Below are 19,558 nucleotides of genomic sequence, written 5' to 3'. Positions count from 1 at the left end.
AGAATAGCTGGCAAGCTGTTCGTTCAGGCTTTGTTTTTGGCTGTTCAAACATTCTGACTACCAGTTTAAATGGTTAAATGGGTTAGCAGCAGTTAATCTAAGAGAAATGGTATTTATGTTTGGATTTTAGTTTTATGAGAGAACAAGCTGTGACATGGTGGTGAAGTGTTTATGTAATAAGTGACTATGTGAGGCTTTCAGGTTGGAGGTTCAAGCTTCTTTCAAATTACTTCTGCAGAATTTTTTTTTTAATATACCTAATTAAATGCCTCATGTCCTGTTGGAATAGGATGGTCCATTGACCATGCAATAGTTTTCAGGCCATTAATAGTTCTAAGTTTTCAGGTCATTAATGGTTCTAACCTGGGGGTGGACCATTCAGGCACAGTGATTGACAGTCCAAAGATATTTTTGCTGAGATTTTCATGGTATTCAATCTGTTGTGATGCAACTTATAATGTCCATGTTTATGCTTGTTAGAGATTGCCCTTGATCATGGAAACTGAAGAACCTAAAAATGGAGAATCAAGCATGTCTTTAATGGTAAGGATCCCACAATCTACAAGGATATTATAATTTTCTGTATTTTCTGGTGTTATTGTTTTTCTTGAATAATTAATCTTTATGTGCTTGTGTGTATATTTATTTATCCATGACAAAGGAGGTGGTGGGGTTATCTAACTCTTTTCTTTGTTTAATGCATATTGTATTGTATCAATTACCTGTGGCTGGCTGGCTGCACCTCTATCTTTTCCCAGAAATTAAATGACTCTTCTTGATGCAGATTCATCACCCAAATGGGCTTATTTTATTATAAATAAGTCTAGGGTTGGGATATATATCTGTTGGGCCTTTGTTCCCAAGGGTTTTCTATGTATTAGGCCGCTTTAATGAGCCTAAACTAGGGGTAAATAGGTTGCATACTGGATTAGCCCAATGCTTAGTTTATTTTTATGTTTTTTAATTGAACCGGTTCAAATTGATTGCATCCAATTGGTTCAATTTAAGTGATCATGTGACTTGGTTAAGTGGTCATGTGATGTAGGTTGGGCTGGATTAGGACTCTATAAGTCCAACCATGTTTTGAGTCTATTTCTTTGAGTATTTTAGTTTCCTAGTCAGTTTAAGTTACCTAATAGGTTAGGGATAGGGTTATGCCTTTCCTTTTTAGTGTCTAAGTTTATTTTTTAGTCTTCTATATAAGTTTGTAAGGGAGACCAACATTGAATACGAATTTGATTAATGAAAAGCTTTTGTTTGCTGCCATTGCTGCTGCCTTGCTCTATTGAGTGTTGCTCCTTGTGAGTGTGCATCCTTGTGGTTCTATCAAGGTGGAAAGGGACTGGTGGAATCCGGTTAACTCTTGACGCCGTGACGGCTGGGAGGATCTTCTTCAATTCGAAGGTGGTTCTATCCTTCACATCTATTCAAGTTGCTGCCAGTAGAATCTCTAGTAAGTTTGACACCCTATTTCTTCTTCTAACTGATGCAGATTTATCACCAAACTGGCTTCTTTTATTAGGAATAAGTCTAGGGTTGGGGTACATACATGTTGGGCCTTTGTTCCCAAGGGTTTTCTATGTATTAGGCCACTTTAATGAGCCTAAACTAGGGATATATAGGTTGCATACGGGATTAGCCCAATACTTAGTTTATTTTTATGTTTTTTAATTGAACCGGTTCAAATAGGTTGCATCCAATTGGTTCAATTTAAGTGATCATGTGACTTGGTTAAGTGGTCATGTGATGCAAGTTGGGCTGGATTAGGACTCTATAAGTCCAGCCATGTTTTGAGTATTCTAGTTTCCTAGTCAGTTTAAGTTACCTAATAGGATAGGGATGAGGTTAGACCATTCCTTTTTAGTGTCTAAGTCTATTTTTGAGTCTTCTATACAAGGTTCTAAGGGGGCCAAATATTGAACACGAATTTTAATTAATGAAAAGGTTTTTGTTTGTTGCCATAGCTGCTGCTCTGCTCTGTTGAGTGAACCTTGTGAGTAATATCAAGGTTGCCTGGTGTGTAATATCAAGGTGAAGGGATTGGTGGATCTCCAATCGACTCCTTGCATCTTGTAGATCGGGAGGTCATCTCAAATCATTCAAGCTGCTGCCATTACAGTGAGTTAAATCTACTTTATTTTAACCTTCTTCTACATAAGCCTGATGATGCAGATTCGTCACCGAAATGGGCTTATTTCTTTAGAAATAAGTCTAGGGTTGGGTTATATGTATGTTGGGCCTTTGATCCCACGGGTTTTCTATGTAATAGGCCACTTTTATGGGCCTAAAAGAGGGGTACATAGGTTGCATACGGGATTAGCCCAATATTTAGTCTATTTTTATGTTTTTAATTGAACCGATTTAAATTGGTTGCATCCAATTGGTTCAATTGGTCTAATTTAAGTGAAGTGATCCTATTGGCTAAGAGGTTCTTATATCCTATTGGCTAGTAGGGAATCTTCTTTATTTTAAGTAGTTTAAGTTGTTTTTAAGTCATTAGGACTCTATTTTGAGTCTATTTTAGTTTCCTAGTCAGTTTAAGTTACCTAATAGGTTAGGGATTGGGTTAGGCCTTTCCTTTTTAGAGTAAAAGTCTATTTTTGAGTCTTTTATATAAGGTTGTAAGGGGGCAAAGCCTTGAACACGAATTTGATTAATGAAAAGCTTTTTGTTTGCAGCTGCCCTGCTCTGTTGAGTGTTGCTCTGTTGAGTGTGCATCCTTGTGGTTCTATCAAGGTGGAAAGGGACTGGTGGAATCCGGTTGACTCCTTACGCCGTGACGGCTGGGAGGATCTTCTTCAATTCGAAGGTGGTTCTATCCTTCACATCTGTTCAAGCTGCTGCCAGTAGAATCTCCAGTAAGTTTGACACCCAATTTCTTCTTCTAACCCTCTAATCCTTTCCCCCAATTGATCCCCTTTATGTTTTGTTTGAATCCCATAAACCCTAACTCCATTAAACCCTAGATCTTGCTGTCCAGTTTTACAGAATTTTCAAAACACTGAAAACTCTATAATACCTACATTATTATTGTCCTATAAACCTGCCTAGCCATACCCCCTAAGCCCCCCTTCCATTATCCTAACCTAAGCCCTAGATTTGACCTAAAACTGCAATTCTGTCCTACTGAAACTGCAGAACCAGCAGCCCCTTTGTTTCTTGTTATTGGTCCTGGTTTAATTGGCTTCTAGTAGGGCTTTACCCTATCTAGAACTACATTACCTGATCTACAGTTTTCCCTTTCATCAAACCCTAGTTCTCCATTAAACCTGCATTCCTACCTCCACTAGGATTCCCCCATAACTCCAGATTTAGCCTTCACCCTCAAACCCTACTTCCAGCCTACATTTCCTACATCACTCCCCACACTCGACCTTAACCCTAGCCTTTAGTATTCACTCTAACCCCTCCATTCCCCCACTCCATTAAACCCTAAACCCTGCTACTCAATTCTGCCCCCAACTGCAGAATTTTAAAACCCTTTTAAACCCTAACCTTTTTATGTTATTAAGGTCCCTTAAACCTACATAGTAAAACCCTGTAAACCCCTTTCCCAAAATCTATCCCTAAACCCTAGATCTTGCAAACAGTCCATTTTCACAAGGCCTCTAACCCGAAACCCTAGATTTCCAACCTTATCCAAATCCATCCAAACCTACACCACTAGACTCCTAAAAATCTGCACATCTTTACCAAATAAAACCCTAGCTCGAAACCCTAACCCTAACCCTAAATTTTGACCTAATTAACCAAATCTGTCCCATTCGGCCAATCCTATTACTTAACCCTATTCCCTTGGTTTCTAGTGGGACTTATCCTACCTAGGACTACATTACTAACCCTCTAATCCTTTCCCCCAATCGATCCCCTTTATTTTTGGTTTGAATCCCATAAACCCTATGATGCAGATTCATCACCAAATAGGGCTTATTTCTTTAGAAATAGGCCTAGGGTTGGGTTATATACATGTTGGGCATTTGTTCCCAAGGGTTTTCTATGTATTAGGCCACTTTAATGAGCCTAAACTAGGGGTATATAGGTTGCATACAGGATTAGCTCAATACTTAGTTTATTTTTATGTTTTTTAATTAAATCGGTTCAAATTGGTTGCATCCAATTGGTGCAATTTAAGTGATCATGTGACTTGGTTAAGTGGTCATGTGATGTAAGTTGGGCTAGATTAGGACTCTATAAGTCCAGCCATGTTTTGAGTCTATTTCCTTTAGTATTCTAGTTTCCTAGTCAGTTTAAGTTACCTAATAGGTTAGGGATTGGGTTAGGCCATTCCTTTTTAGTGTCTAAGTCTATTTTTGAGTGTTGTATATAAGTGTGTAAGGGAGGTCAGCATTGAATACGAATTTGATTAATGAAAAAGCTTTTGTTTGCTGCCATAGCTACTGCTCTGCTCTGTTGAGTGAACCTTGTGAGTAATATCAAGGTGAGGGATTGGTGGACTCCGATCGACTCCTTGCATCTTGTAGATCGGGAGGTCCTTCTTCTAGTTCTTCAAAGCTGCTACCATTGAAGATTTAATTTTTCAAGTAAGTAGTTTTAATTCAGCATTCAACCTTCTTCGTCTAATTCTCTAACCTAAGCTCCATCTACTCCTATTATCACCCCTTCCATTAATCCATAGATCCATTAGAACCCTAAAACCCGAACCCTAACCCTAATTCTGCAGATTTTTTCAAACCTAACCAAATCCAATTATTTTTATCCCATAATAACCCCCTAGACCTGCATATTAAAGCCATATAAGACCCATTCCCAAATATCCATCCTAAACCCTAGAATTAACCTAAAACTTAGTGTTGTCCATTCGAACTAGCAACCCCTTTTGCTATTGATCCTGTTATCTGGCTCCTAGTAGGTCTCCTACCTATCTAGGACTACATTATTTGGTATCAAAGCCATGGATGGGCATGGCCAGCCCATTACCTCTGTCTCCATCGACTCTTTGAACAAAATTCTAGAGATGCTTCAGTAGTTTCATGCCGGTCAAAGGGCTATAAGTGAAACGTTGCAACGAATTGAGCAACGCCAAACTACTCCAGTATGGAACAACAACATACCAATGGAAAAGGACATATATCAATTACACTCTCAAGTTTACTGACCTCATAAAAGGCACAGGGAAGAAAGGTACAGAGCTCACAAGGAATACAGGTATAGAGAATACAAATTTCCATTACCAGAGGTAGTTGAGAGAGCACAAGTTGAAGATAAAGCTGAAGTGCCGGTGAATTGTGATGAAAAGAAAGAGACAGCCCCTATAGCTTCAAAGATGGAAAGTCGACATGTAGAAGACCCTACTGCAGTGGTCAATGTCGAAGAAACCAAAGTAGAAAAAGATGAAACAGTAGAAGATGAAGAGGTGGTTGAGAACACTCCACAAGAAATTATTGGCATTCAAGAAGCTATTTTTGAAGAGGTGGAGCTTGTGTCTCAAGTATTAGATGCAAAGGTTGCTAACACTAAAGACTCTATGGACAGGACATTCACAGTTGCTGCTGATTCAGAAAACGAACACATAGAGTTTGTTATGCCACCATGGTTCTTCGAAGAGAAAGCTCCACGCCTTGGACCGGAATTCTGTTTGGGGATGGTCAAAGCTGCTGATCACATGTTGATTCTCCCTCATCACTACAAAATTCGAGGACGAATTTTTTCAAGTTGGGGAGAGTTGATGCAGATTCATCCCCAAATAGGGCTTATTTCTTTAGAAATAGGCCTAGGGTTGGGTTATATACATGTTGGACCTTTGTTCCCAAGGGTTTTCTATGTATTAGGCCACTTTAATGAGCTTAAACTAGGGGTATATAGGTTGATTACGGGATTAGCCAAATACTTAGTTTATTTTTATGTATTTTAATTGAACCGGTTCAAATTGGTTGCATCCAATTGATTCAATTTAAGTGATCATGTGACTTGGTTAAGTGGTCATGTGATGTAAGTTGGGCTGGATTAGGACTCTATTAGTCCAGCCATGTTTTGAGTCTATTTCCTTTAGTATTCTAGTTTCCTAGTCAGTTTAAGTTACCTAATAGGTTAGGGATAGGGTTAGGCCATTCCTTTTTAGTGTTTAAGTCTATTTTTGAGTCTTCTATATAAGTTTGTAAGGGAAGCCAGCATTGAATACGAATTTGATTAATGAAAAAGCTTTTATTTGCTGCCATAGTTGCTACTCTGCTCTGTTGAGTGAACCTTGTGAGTAATATCAAGGTGAGGGATTGGTGGACTCCGATCGACTCCTTGTATCTTGTAGATCGGGAGGTCCTTCTTCTAGTTCTTCAAAGCTGCTACCATTGAAGATTTAATTTTTCAAGTAAGTAGTTTTAATTCAGCATTCAACCTTCTTCGTCTAATCCTCTAACCGAAGCTCCATCTACTCCTATTATCACCCATTCCATTAATCCATAGATCCATTAGAACGCTAAAACCCGAACCCTAACCCTTATTCTGCCGATTTTTTCAAACTTAACCAAATCCAATTATTTTTATCCCATAATAACCCCCTAGACCTGCATATTAAAGCCATATAAGACCCATTCCCAAATTCCCATCCTAAACCCTAGAATTAACCTAAAACCTAGTGCTGTCCATTCGAACCAGCAACCCCTTTTGCTATTGATCCTGTTATCTGGCTCCTAGTAGGTCTCCTACCTATCTAGGACTACATTACCCTAACTCCATTAAACCCTAGATCTTGCTGCCCAGCCATATTTAACCATTAGAATTACTTCAAATTCAAACCATAGCCTCTCCTTAACACCCCCTACACTCGACCCAAGCTGCTGCCCCTATTTGTCTTTCAAAACCCTAAATTTGACCTAATTTCTAAAACCCAAAACTTGAAACCCTAACCCTAATTTCTGGAATTTGAAATTCTCATCTAAACCTAACCAAATCTAGCTTTCTAAACTCCCCAAAACCTGCCTAGTTTAATCGTATAAACTATATTCCCATTATCCTACCCTAACCCTAGAAATTTATCTAAATCCTAGTGCTGTCCATTCGAACGAGCAGCCCCTTTGGTTATTTGATCCTGTTGTTTGGCTCCTAGTAGGTCTCCTACCTATCTAGGACTACATTACTTCTACCTCCAAGAAGAACTCATAAAAGTGACGATCTTAAGTTTGAAGAAGTCCACTCGGGTATGCATATGTATGTGTTATATTTTTTCCTTAACTGAAGATTGTGATAATGAGGGGTTGTGCATTCTTATGCTTTAGTTCTTGAAACAAAGATTAAGTCAAAGACATTGCAGTATGAATGTCTCTGTTTTATGTATGTTAATAGTCACTTTTTTTCTGGATTGAGATAATAAAAGGGATGAATTATTATATCCTGTACATTATCTACAAACTACTATCTTTATTTGTTGGTGCTACTACTTCTGGAAGGCTTGGAAAGCTTTGAAGGGAGTTAATTCCCTTGTTGAAATTTGGCTTGTGGATATGGCTTGACCAAAAGAAAAGGATTTACCGTGTGCATTCCTTTTTCTTCTATTGGTATGAGGAATGTTTTTTTTTTTCTACTGCCGGCAAAATTCTTCAGTTGCTTTTATCTAGGTTTGAGATGTCGTCTCTGTTTCAGGCACGCAATGGTGATTTGAGCAATGAGGGGCTCATCCCTCAGCTATTTACTTCTGTGCCAGCACTTAATGAAGCTGCTTCTTATCTTGCACAAACGACTTCATATTTTACTAGCTGTTTCACTGATTTTTCTGGTGAGCTTCTTTATTGTACATAGCACTTTATGATTCCTTCCATTCCTTTTTGCTGAAACATTCATATGGACCTTCCATCCACCTAAATTTCATGCATAAATAAAGGAAAGAATACACCTCTCAGACTAGTGGTCTAAGATGTGGTATTTTGGCCTTGGAAACCTTTTCCTACTTGTCACACATTTTTTAATTCTTCTTTTGTAAGTGTTAACATAAGTACATCAGCAGACTTTGACATTTTTTGTGTGTGTTATGAACTATCAAAGTTTTTAGTTAATGCTTAGTAAGATAGCCAGGCTGGAATTTTGTTTGTCATGTGAAAATTTTCATTTCAGTAGTCTTGTCCTTATTTCTCCAAGTTTGAGAATGGTGGGGGTAGGTGGGATGAACCCTAGGTTCTGGCTAAACACCTCCCTTACAAGATCCCAAGCAAACCCAAAATGTCAACAGAAAAGTCAACCTTCTCAGATGAAGGTCAAACTTTGACAATCAATCACAAATAAATAGCAGAGATGTCTTTCGGAAGATAGTAATGATTGAACGATTGAATTAAAAGTAATTGAAAATTTAGTCAATTCTGAAATTGAAATCCGGGAAATAGAAAATCTCTAATTAATCACATTCTGGAAATCAGATGAGTTTGAAACTTAAATCAAATTCCCTTCTTGGTTGTCTAAATCAAATTTCAAATTCTGAATTTGAGTTGAAGGATAGATTAAGATTAATTTGCAATTTCATACCTGAAAATAGAACTCGGGACAGAAAATAGGAGAATGTTTATAACTTCAAAACAAGTCCTCAGATCAGGGAGATACGCTGGTCGAAGGTCCCCCTTGAGTAGTGCTTAAAGGTCCCCAAACCTCACCCCCATAAAGGAAATAACAATGGCTTCCCACCAATGGATCAAAGTCCCACTGTTCAAGCTTCAACCCATAACTGAATCACACAGCATACTTGTAGAGAAATCACTTTACTAATCTTCAAAATCGTCCCAGAGCCAGTGGCTCTTACAAGCTTATATAGAAAAGCAAAAGCATATTCCTAATATGACTATGGAATAAAATCCTAGTCTAACTATGGATTCAAATTCTATTGCCAATTACAAAACATAGTTGAAATAGGAAACATAATCCTTAAAGGTAAACATCTAAACAACTTAAATTCAATAAAAGACTAGCTAACTAACTAACTAGCTAATGAGATAAATCCCGTACTCCTATTTTCTACCCATAGTTTAGGCCCATTACAAAGAAAACACATGGGATCAAAGGCCCAACACATACATAACCCAATCCAAAGGTTATTTCCAATAAAATAAGCCCTTTAGGTGACTTATCTGCGTCGGAGAATTTCAAAATTGACAAGGTTAAAAGGAAAAGTTTCATTTGTTTTCCTGGATATTTTTTAATCAGCGACAGAAAATAAATTTTATGTTAAGAGTTTTAAAACTCTGAAAGTATCACATCTTATACGTTTCTTTATCCACTCCATACAAATTATTCACTTGTGCACATGCATCTAAACAAACAAACCGTGCTTTACCCCCCCCCCCCCCCCAAAAAAAAAGGGGAACACTGGGAAAACATTATCGTCGTAGTTTCTCAAGACAACCTCCTCTTGTTTGCTCCAAAAGATGCTCCTTTACATTCTTCGCACGAACCACCATCTTATCCCTCTCTGTTCATAGTCAAAGCAAATGTTTCCATGAGTTGCCATCATTCTCTTTCAACTCTACGGAAATCTTTAAGTTTGTAGTGAAATTACTATGGTATAGAAACACCTCTTTGAAAAAATTTTGTTGAAATTATGTTAGTTGGTCAAATGTAGCTTTAAGCATTGCCGTATGTGCACAGTTAATCAAAAAAAGATGCAGCTTGTGGAATATGATGCCCTAGGTTTGTCTTTGGCCCATACACTACAATTTTAAATGTAAATCCATGCACTAGATCAACCAAGAAATCTATCAAATAGTTAGGTTTTCTTTCTTCAGCCATAGGATGGCCATGCTTTGTCAATCTTATGTTGATTTATCCTCATATTTCAATCAGCCCTTGTTCTTTTCTGAAATTTGTTAAGATATCGGTCGTATCCTTTGTTGTTATTGTTGAGTCTTTACCTCATTGCATTTGTTATAGATGGGTTGACTTAACATTTTATGAATGAAATACAATGCAATGTTCTGTTTGATGATGATGATAATTTTGATCTGTGACTGGGTATGTGGACATGCTTAGTGTACTGATGGCAACTTGATATGTTATTACTACTGATTCCTTATGCTTCCCTTGATGCTGATAGAGTAATGACTCTCTCTCTTTCTGTGCTGTATAATTTTATTATTCTCTTAACAATACTCCTTTTCTTTTCCAACAAATATTTATAAATGATATATTCTAAGGAATCTTATTTGTAAGAAAATTATAAATATTATAAGTTAAAAGGTTCTCTGAGCCGCCATGGCAGGGTTCACTAGTACCTCCTCTGTGTCTCTCTCTCTTCTCACATGAAATGACTTTGCTGCCCTCCTATGCACGTTACTGTTTTGTCACACCTCATTGGTGCGCTCCCCTATGCCGCTTGCTCAGAGAATCCTTTCCCATATTATAATTCATTGAATTTGGCAGGATATAAGCACTTTTTTTATCCCAGAAGAGAAAGCATGGTACAAAATAACTTGTATCTGTGTCTTCGATTTCTGGGAATGTATAGTCATATCATGTTAACCATGGTCCCATGTCAGTGTCCATATTCATATCTGTATCCAGGAAACTCAGGTTTTAATCAGCGAAACTAGAGAGAGAATAAATCCCAACTTAGAGTTATCGAGAGATGCTTTAGAATAGGTGGACAGAAAGTCATACTAGGTGTAAAACCAAAGAATGATTTAGGGAACAAGAGATAACCCAGAGCAATAATTTTTGTTATCTTGGTTGATCATCAATAAAGAGGGAGAGATCGAAAAGGATCTCCATAAAATCAGACCTTAGGTGAATGAAGTGCGGAGGTGCTTCTATAGTATTGTGTGATTGATGCATCTGTTTAAAACAGAACAGTGGAAAAATTATAAGATGTCTTAAGTGTAGCCATGCTTTCTAACAGGGATTTTGACCTTCAAAATTCTTTATGTAAGTTACAAGTCCAAGCTTAACATAACTTTGATATTTCCTTTTCTTCTGCTATTGTTTTCTTTGTTTCACAATTTTTTTTTCTGTTGAAGTTTGCACGTGAGAATTATGCCTTCATTTTTTTTTTTTGTTAATATTGGGTGGACTTTTGTGTATCGAACTAACTTAGTCATAATTTTTCTTATCCTTGTTGCAGAGCAACCTGTTTCCGGAGATTTTAACGTTAATGCACAAGAACTAGTCACATTTCCTTCTGGAGAAACCCTAGGATATCTTTCCAGTGATCATCAATCTTCGGCTGGAAGTTCTACATTCTGTGGACCCTGTGATACAGAGATCGCTGCTCCATCTGTACATGATGGAAGAATGAGGAGCTCAACCGGAGCTTCATCTCAAGATGCTTCCGCAGTTGTGGAATCGTCTCATAATGCCCAAAATGGAACTTCCATTTTCCGAAGGTAAGATTTCTTCATATACTTGTTCTGGGTTTTGTCTATAGGAAAAGCAAATGCTAGTATGTGCTTTTATCCGCAAAGTTTGTCATTTTCAAATGACATTGTTGCATTTCCTACTTCTTATAGGGTTCTTGTCTAAGCTCTAATCTGGCCCAATGCATGTGAAGCTAATGTTCCTCTTTGAGAGGACCAATAAATTCTTCTTCAAAGGAAAATCCTCAACCAAAGAGGCCTGATTTTAATTAACATCTGACTCCAAATGACAAGATCTAAAGATGAATTTTATCTGAACAAATAAAGAGACAAACATGTCAATCTATTAGTAGTTGCTGCCATTCTTAGAGATATTAAAGTTTTAATACATATTTGTTACATTAAGCAGTTATGCATGTACGCTATGGGTATGGGAGTTTGGAACAGTTTCTTTAGCTTTACTCTTAATTTATTTTTGATGTTTTTGCTCTCGTGTTTTATCACTGTCACCATGAATTGATGGTGGATCTTTATGAGTTGTTTTGGTTCTCCAATTCCTGAACTGTCTCCTACGTTAGAAAGCATATAACTCCTGCTATTTCATTAGGTTTAGAAATTTTAAAATTTCTACTTTTTTTTGGAATGGTTTTATTGTCTAATTATGCATTAATATATGCATCCATGCGGCATTAGATAAATAGAGAAAGCACCAAAGCATCCCTTTTGTTGTTATGTATTCATGCCCTAATGCATTCAACTCATTTGTATAACGTTAATATAGTCCTAGATAGACAAAGGGTCTACTAGGTAATGTAGTCCTAGATAGGATAGGACCCTACTAGGAGCCAGGTGAACAGAAGTTCTGTAACTGATAACCGGTTGGGCAGAATTCGGTAGTTTAGGGTAAAACTAGGGTTAATGCTAGGGTAAAGGGTGAGTGTGAGATATGATAATGATGGGCAGGTCTAAAGGAAGCTAATGGTATAAGTTTTAATAGGTTTAAACAAAATTTGAAATTCTGGAAATTTTAGGGTTAGGGTTTCGGGTTTTGGGAATGAAGGGGATGAAGAGATTTAGGTTTTTTAGGGGGAGTTAGGTCAAGGGGTTCTGGTTGAGTGTCACAGATATTGAGAGAGTGGTTCGGTTGAAATTTAAGCTGGTTTTGATGGTTGGATATGCTGGAATGAGATTTTAGGGTTTTGGGTTTTAGTAGGGTTGAGGGGAATTAGGTATTTTGAGGAGAGGATGGGCCTAGGGTTCGGGTTGAGTGGAAGGGTGGATGAGTAGGAGCTGTGGTTGAATTTTGAAGGTAAACTAATGGGGAAATTGGTCTGGACAGAATTATGGAGGTTAGGGTTTATGGGAATCGATGGGTTTTTTATGGGAGAAGGTAATGGGGGTCGATTGGGATAGGTTAGGGCTAGGTTGGAGGATTACAGGAAGAAGGGAAATTGCAGGAATTTAAATAACTTACTGGTTTGAAGGTCAGCAGCAGTAGCAGCTTGAAAATTGGTTGAAGAAGACCTTCCGATCATGAACAGATGCAAGGAGTCACTGGAATCCACCAGCCCTTCACCTTGAGATCCACAAGGCAACACTCACGACTGGAGCAGAGCAGCAGCAGCAAAGGCAGCAACATAAATCGATTTTTTTTTTCAAAACTAAACTGTGGGGAAGCCTCCCACGATTCTGTTTATTTAAAATAAGGCCATAAGCCCAATTCCTAATACAATCTAAACTCTTCTCTCTTCCAAAATCGTGGAAGGAGTGTGAATTAATTAAAACAACTCAAAGTAAAAGACATACTTACCCCTATCAACTTAAAGCACTTTAAACTCTTAAACTAAGAAGATTCCTCATCAACCAATAGGAAATAAGATCCTAATAGTCAATAGGAACACTTCACTTAAATTAGACCAACTTAAATTGAACCAATTGGATGCAACCAATTTGAACTGGTTCAATTAAATCACATTAAAATAAAACTAAGTATAGAATTACCTAAAGCTGAAATAAAACTAAGTATAGGACTATGCTATGGCTCCTACTATGACCCTATGCTTAGGGTGACTTCTTCAACTCGAGGAGGCTTCGATCTACAACACTAGGAGCCAAGTAACCAGGACTTTCCAAAACTGCTGGCCGATTGGGCAGATTTGAGGAATTAGGTCAAATTCTAGGGTTAGGGTTAGGGTAATGTGTATCAATATTATATGGTAAAGCTAGGCAGGTCTAGGGGAAGCTAACAATGAAGGTTTGATGATGTTTGAGTGAGAAATTAAAAATCAGAAAATTAGGATTTCGGGGAAGATGAGAGTGATGGGTTTTAAGGTTTAGAGTGAGAATTTGGGCTAGGGCTTTAGGTCGAACTCTCTAGTGGTAGAGAGGAGCATTCGACCAAGGTTGGGTGAGGTTTTGATGGTTGGATATGCTGGATGGAATTTTTAGGGTTTTGGGGTTTTGTGGAGATGAGGGGAACTAGGGTTCAAGTGTTAGGTTAGGTCTGAAACTAAGGTCGAGTGGAGGGGGTGATCTAATGGAGCTGTGGTTGTAATTTGGATGAAACTGGATGCAAGGTACTAAAACTCGGAACTCGACCCTGGGAAAAACCGAGATCTCGGTCGAGTTGATTTTTTTTTTTTTTTTTTCAACTCGAAACCTCAACTCAGTGGGTTTTAGACCTAGTTTGGGTCTGAAACTTGGTATTCAGCCTATTTTAGGCCATTTAAACACAATGGCATTATCAGATTTTGCAAAAACAAAGTCCAAATAGGAGTTTTACTTCGGAACCTAAGTTGGTAGGCGACGATGTATTAAAATACCCTTCTCTACACATAATTTAGTAATAGAAAGCAAGCAAAACATTCAATTAATAGCTAAACAACTGAAATAAGCATTAGAAATGTTAAAGTGATACATCAAACTGTTTAACAATGTTACAACTTTCAACTATCTTTTTTAGTCGTTCAAGTCAATCAGATTCCAGTGGCACTGTCCGGTTTTGACTGGTTCTTTTTGCGAAGCTGTTGTAAGAAGTGATCAGCAAGCCAAAGTGTGTGATCCAGCTCAACACGATTGATTAGTTATACAACCATGATTATAAAAGCCCATATTTTGCAATGTACACAGACCCAGGCACTAGTAGTTTGGGCCTTCTTTCCTGCAGTAGTCATGGACTCATGGTTGCTGCTATTTTCACATTCAGCCTTGTCTCACGGGCTCGGAGGACTGTCCGTGGGTCAGCAGATGATGTAGGATGGCTGCAGCGTGCTCCGGGAATGCCTCCAGTTGAAGATGGAACGCAAAGGTTCACGGAATTGCTTGAGGACATCAGGTATTCCTGCATCATCACTTGAATCAGTATGCATTCATCATAATCAGATCATATGATTTTATATTCTCTGACTTTCCTGTGTTCTCTTTTATCAGACATGGTCTACACAAATTGCCAAACTCAATGATTTACTTATTGGTTCCAGGTATCAATTTGTCAATTTTAATTTTCTCAAAGACTCGTTTGACATGTGAATGATGGATTCTGACACCACTTGAATTGTGTTGAGTGCGATAGTTACACTTTTCAGTTTTGAATCAACTTTTCTCTTTCCCCAGTGGATGATGAGCAAGAATTTACTTATGACTGTTAAATATTATATGCTTATCAGGTCTTTTCAGCAACCATGGTCCACTTTATTTTGTTAATACAAAAGCCTGTTTCTCAAAGATGGGTTTAGTGTGCCATATTGCCAAGATTCACAGCGAGGTATTTGTTTGTGTTATTTGTATATTTGTGTATCTTCTTGTTCTTTATTTTTATATTTGAGCATTGAATGCTCAGGCTTCTGTTGAGAAAAACGCCAGAGAAATAAAAGATTACATTGAGGAAATTTACTGGGGCTCCAAGAGGCGTGTCTTGCTTCTGGGACATAGCAAAGGTGGGGTAGATGCAGCTGCTGCATTGTCTATGTATTGGCCCGCTTTGAAAGATAAGGTTGCCGGGTTGGCATTAGCACAGAGTCCATATGGAGGTAGCCCAATTGCTTCAGACATCCTGCGAGAAGAGCAGCTTGGCGATTATGTCAAGTTACGCAAACTCATGGAGATCCTGATATGTAAAGTGATCAAGGTATAGCTTATTCAAAATTTTTTATTTTATTTCATCTTGGTCAGGATGGATTCTTTTATTGCTTGTGATCTGAAATTGTCTGTTTTGTTGTTTATTTCTTATTCTAGTCTTTCCATCTGCTTCCATTGACAACTGGCTTGGCATGTTTTCTTATGTAGTTTACCTAGTGTGTTATTTTTAAAGGAAGCAGACATGGGACGCAACTGTGAAATTAAACTGTTAACTTTGAGTTGGAACATATCCAGCAACCCAACTTGCAAATTGATAACATCAATATTTTATGTTGAAATGGGAATAAAAAGTGAAACAAGACTATCCATGTTCCCTGGTTACTTTATTTTTTAGGAATTAAAAACGGCAATTTTACAGTAAGGGAGGTTGGCAAAAAGTCAAGATGAAAACCTCAACTGTTTCTTTCTTTTTTGGATGTATTTTCATTGTCAAACAAGTGGCTACAGAACATGCTACTTTCTCAATTCTTAGATTCAAATCTTGCCACTCATGTGGTCTTCATGCTGTACCTATAGCGTGAAACCTGTCATTGTGTGATAAACTGATAATCAGTGTTTTAAAACTTACCCTAGTTAAGTTTAGTGGTAACAGTCAATTTTAGTTCAGCTGGGTCTTTGATCCTAACTCCAAATTCAATCTAGACCAGGAGACAATCAACTGGATTTGAAGAGTCCTTTTCCATGAAATGTTTGGCCTGGATGGCTGGAACTGTCCGGGTCAATGCAATCATCCCTGCCAACATATTAGAAAATGAAATTAAATAATACATTAGTAGTCTAATTTGGAGAAAGAAAATGAAATAGGGATGGATAGTATTTAATAAATTGATTAATGAGCATTTTAATGCGAAATGCTTCTTTTTGAGTACATCTAAACTGTAAAAGTTTTCCTGGACTGCATATCCCTAATGAAGTCTATGAACAGCCAATTCTGACCATTCTATATCTAAGGAATGGTACCAATTTGCCGCTTGCTAAATTTCAGACCCAATTTTCCATAATTTTCCTTCATATATTGGCAATTTCCCCTCTTGTTTTTCAGCCATCCATTTCTTTTCAGTTTCATTTCTTCGCTTGATTTAGAAAGCTTTATTTTGCTACTTTACGGACACCATTATGGAATCCAGGACAGTATGACTATCTGCCACTTGGCAGGTCGGTTGGGGCTGAAATTTTGAGGACAGGTAGACCTCAAGGTCCCCCCCCCCCCTCCTGCTCCCAGAGGGCTATTAGTTACACTTTTGGTATTTTCAATTTTTTTCCCTTTCTTATCAATGGTTATCAATGACCATTTAGTTGGGTACAGGCTTATTTGAGTTTTCAGTGGTTATCAAGTAGATCCTTTTTTAAGACTTACCCTAGTTAAGTTTAGTGGTATTGTGGTAACAGTCAATTTGATTAAATAATGTAGTAATCACTATTTATTTTCTTCTGTATGTATATATTTTGCGTGGTGTCTACTCTTTTAGAAACCTAATTTTCCTTGCTACAAAACTAACCTACTTCTAGTGAGAAAGAAAGACATGGCAATTAATCTCTAGTATACTACTTGTCTTCGCAGAGTTTAAGATAATTATTTATAGGCTTCACTCATGTCATATTATTTTATGAGGGGTCATTCACAAAATGTATATTTAACATTTAGAATTATGTGCTGATGTCTTCAGCTTGAACACTCCAACCCAATGACAGAACCAGGTTTACTAATTTCAGTTCCAATGATGGGTTAGAATCTTTGTCGACTTTTAAAACACTGGGTATATTAATTCTTAAAATCATTGGTTTTATCCCTAAATTTCATATCTGAGGTTGTTATTTGTTACACCTTGTACTCATTTTAGATTCCAATTGTCATTCCCTGTTTGCAAAATGTTTCTTGAATCATTAGTAGCAATCTAATTTCTTGAATCAAAATTCTTCCTTGTCACTGAGCTCTGGAAAATGAAATGAGTAGAAAAAAATCACGCTACTATTGAGACTTAATTCTGTTGACATTGAATTATAGATTTATAGCAACATTTAGGACAGAAGAAGTGAAGCAGAGAGTAACAATCTTGATTAGCCTTCACTGAAGTAGAAGATTAAATTTCATAAGGAATCCTAATTTTATCTCTGCTCAAACAAACTTGATGTGAAGAGAAAATTATATCATGTCGGCGTGTGACCTAAAGCTCTTGAATCATTGATCTAGGAGAGATGTGAAGGGATAAATGAGCCATTGTACTATTGCAGTATGTGGCATGCTTGAGCGGGCAAATGAAAAGGTAGCAGTGATGGAGTGTCCAGCTGCACCAGAAACCCCCTAAAGGTTTCAAATCTCCTCTATGTCACACACAAGCTATTATGAACTGGCATTGGCCAATTGATTGCTGACATCATTATGTTACTTCCTCTTTCACAAAAACTTTCTCATAAACAAAGTGGGGACTCAGCTAGCCCATAAAGGCAAAAAGTACACCCACCAAAATAGTTGACTAATCTTCTATTACCACAATGCAGTTTGATAGAGCTGCTACTGCTCCAAATACAGCCCTAAATACCCTCCTTACTTTATTTATATGGGCCATTCCAGTAAGTAAGATGAATGACTAGCAGGACAACGTAAATAGTATAAGACAGCATCAACCCCAATATTTGAAGTGTAAAGTATTGGTAACACGTTACTTTTTGTTGGGGGTGGCATGAGGAAATTTATTGAAATGTGTGGATTATTAATTTGATGTCAACAATTAATTCTATATTATGTGCTGAAGGGAGATATACAAGCTTTAGAAGACTTGACATATGAGAAGAGGAAGGAATTCTTGAGGAAATACGAATTACCTAGAGAACTACCTGTTGTTTCATTCCACACAGAAGCGGGTATTACTCCAGCAGTTTTTGCTACCTTATCTCATGTTGCTCATGCAGAGCTTCCTGCACCACTTGCTTCGGGGCAATCTACAAAGCTCCCAGTTGTTATGCCCCTTGCTGCAGCAATGGCTGCATGTGCACAACTGCTTCAGGTCAGGTATGGCGAGAAAAGTGATGGCCTGGTAACATGTCGTGATGCAGAGGTTCCTGGCTCCGTTGTAGTACGTCCAAAGCGTAAATTAGACCATGCTTGGATGGTTTACTCAGCTTTGAACGATGACCCTCGTGACGCTAATGCTTCACAGGTGTGTGAGGCTCTTCTAACATTGCTTGTCGAAGTGGGACACAAGAGGAGGCATGCAAATGCAATGAAAGATGAATGAAGTCGCTGAGGTTAGCTTCAAGTAGAGCCCCATTATGTGCATATTGTATTGTAAATTTTATCCTGTTTTTCTTCTTTGGAATGATTTGTTACTAAATTTAGATAAGGTGGGGTTGTTCCATTTCATATTTTGCAGAGAAAATTTGATCAGTAATTCTTATTCAGTCCTCGTCCAGTCGTCCTCCAAGATGTACCCCATGCATTACTAGCTGGTTTTCTGGATTGCTTGTTTGGTTGAAACTTTTTGGATGGGCCATGGCTTGGATCAGATTAACGGTGGTGCTTATAGCCATCCAGGCAACAGCGACGGAAAATAGAACGGTAAAAGTTAACATTAGGTTGGTGAACTTCGGGAATTGGCTGACATGCTGCTACCTCTCATCAGATAGAGTAATAATAATCAAATTCTGTGGAAACAAGGCTTGTATAGACCACCTTTGCTCGATGTGCTTTGCCCCCAATACTATGAGTTCCACCAATTACCGTGTGGTGGGAAATGATAGGGATGTGAATATGTGATGGAGGATCCTGCTACTTGTCAATTTTCAGCTTAATGAGTATGAAGTATGGGTCCAATCATGGTTCGGAGTTAGGAGAAAATTTTCCTGCTTAGCTATCAATGGCTGTTAATGTCTCCCTCTGTTCATGAATTTCTGATAATACTCTTCACTGTTTCCTTTTACCCTATGGACACCATCAGTCTCGCGACCACGACTGTGGTAAAACTCAGTCGCCCAAAGTATATCAAATTACAAAATTATTTGAAACCTCCATTATGTAATAAAGGTTGGATCAAGTTTCCCTTCATCCATGGAAAAAGAGAGAGGAATTCATTAACCATGGGCATCAGTACCCTTAGATTATGAAGGGGGAGGGGGAGGGGGAGGGGGGTTTAAGGGTTTGT

At 37.9% G+C, this 19,558-nt stretch overlaps 1 protein-coding gene across 3 annotated transcripts; it reads left to right on the top strand.

Moving 5' to 3' along the window:
• The first annotated feature begins 389 nt into the window (after positions 1–389).
• On the top strand, positions 390–18,818 carry LOC122665174. 3 transcript variants are annotated; one of them, XM_043861251.1, is made up of 8 exons: positions 390–543; positions 7,597–7,729; positions 11,089–11,312; positions 14,488–14,616; positions 14,712–14,761; positions 14,948–15,045; positions 15,121–15,408; positions 18,173–18,818. In XM_043861251.1, exons 2-8 carry the CDS (start codon positions 7,619–7,621, stop codon positions 18,653–18,655), a joined length of 1,383 nt encoding a protein of 460 aa, XP_043717186.1. In that variant the 5' UTR covers positions 390–543; positions 7,597–7,618; the 3' UTR covers positions 18,656–18,818. The 3 variants fall into 3 exon arrangements, with proteins under 3 accessions (XP_043717186.1, XP_043717185.1, XP_043717184.1); XM_043861250.1 differs by having other exon boundaries at positions 11,051–11,312; XM_043861249.1 differs by having other exon boundaries at positions 11,048–11,312.
• The last annotated feature ends 740 nt before the right edge of the window (positions 18,819–19,558 follow it).

Source organism: Telopea speciosissima, chromosome 6, assembly GCF_018873765.1.
Source record: "Telopea speciosissima isolate NSW1024214 ecotype Mountain lineage chromosome 6, Tspe_v1, whole genome shotgun sequence".
Taxonomy (NCBI): Eukaryota; Viridiplantae; Streptophyta; class Magnoliopsida; order Proteales; family Proteaceae; genus Telopea; species Telopea speciosissima.
Note: the sequence above shows the minus strand (reverse complement) of the source record. Positions and strands in the feature narration are given on the sequence as shown.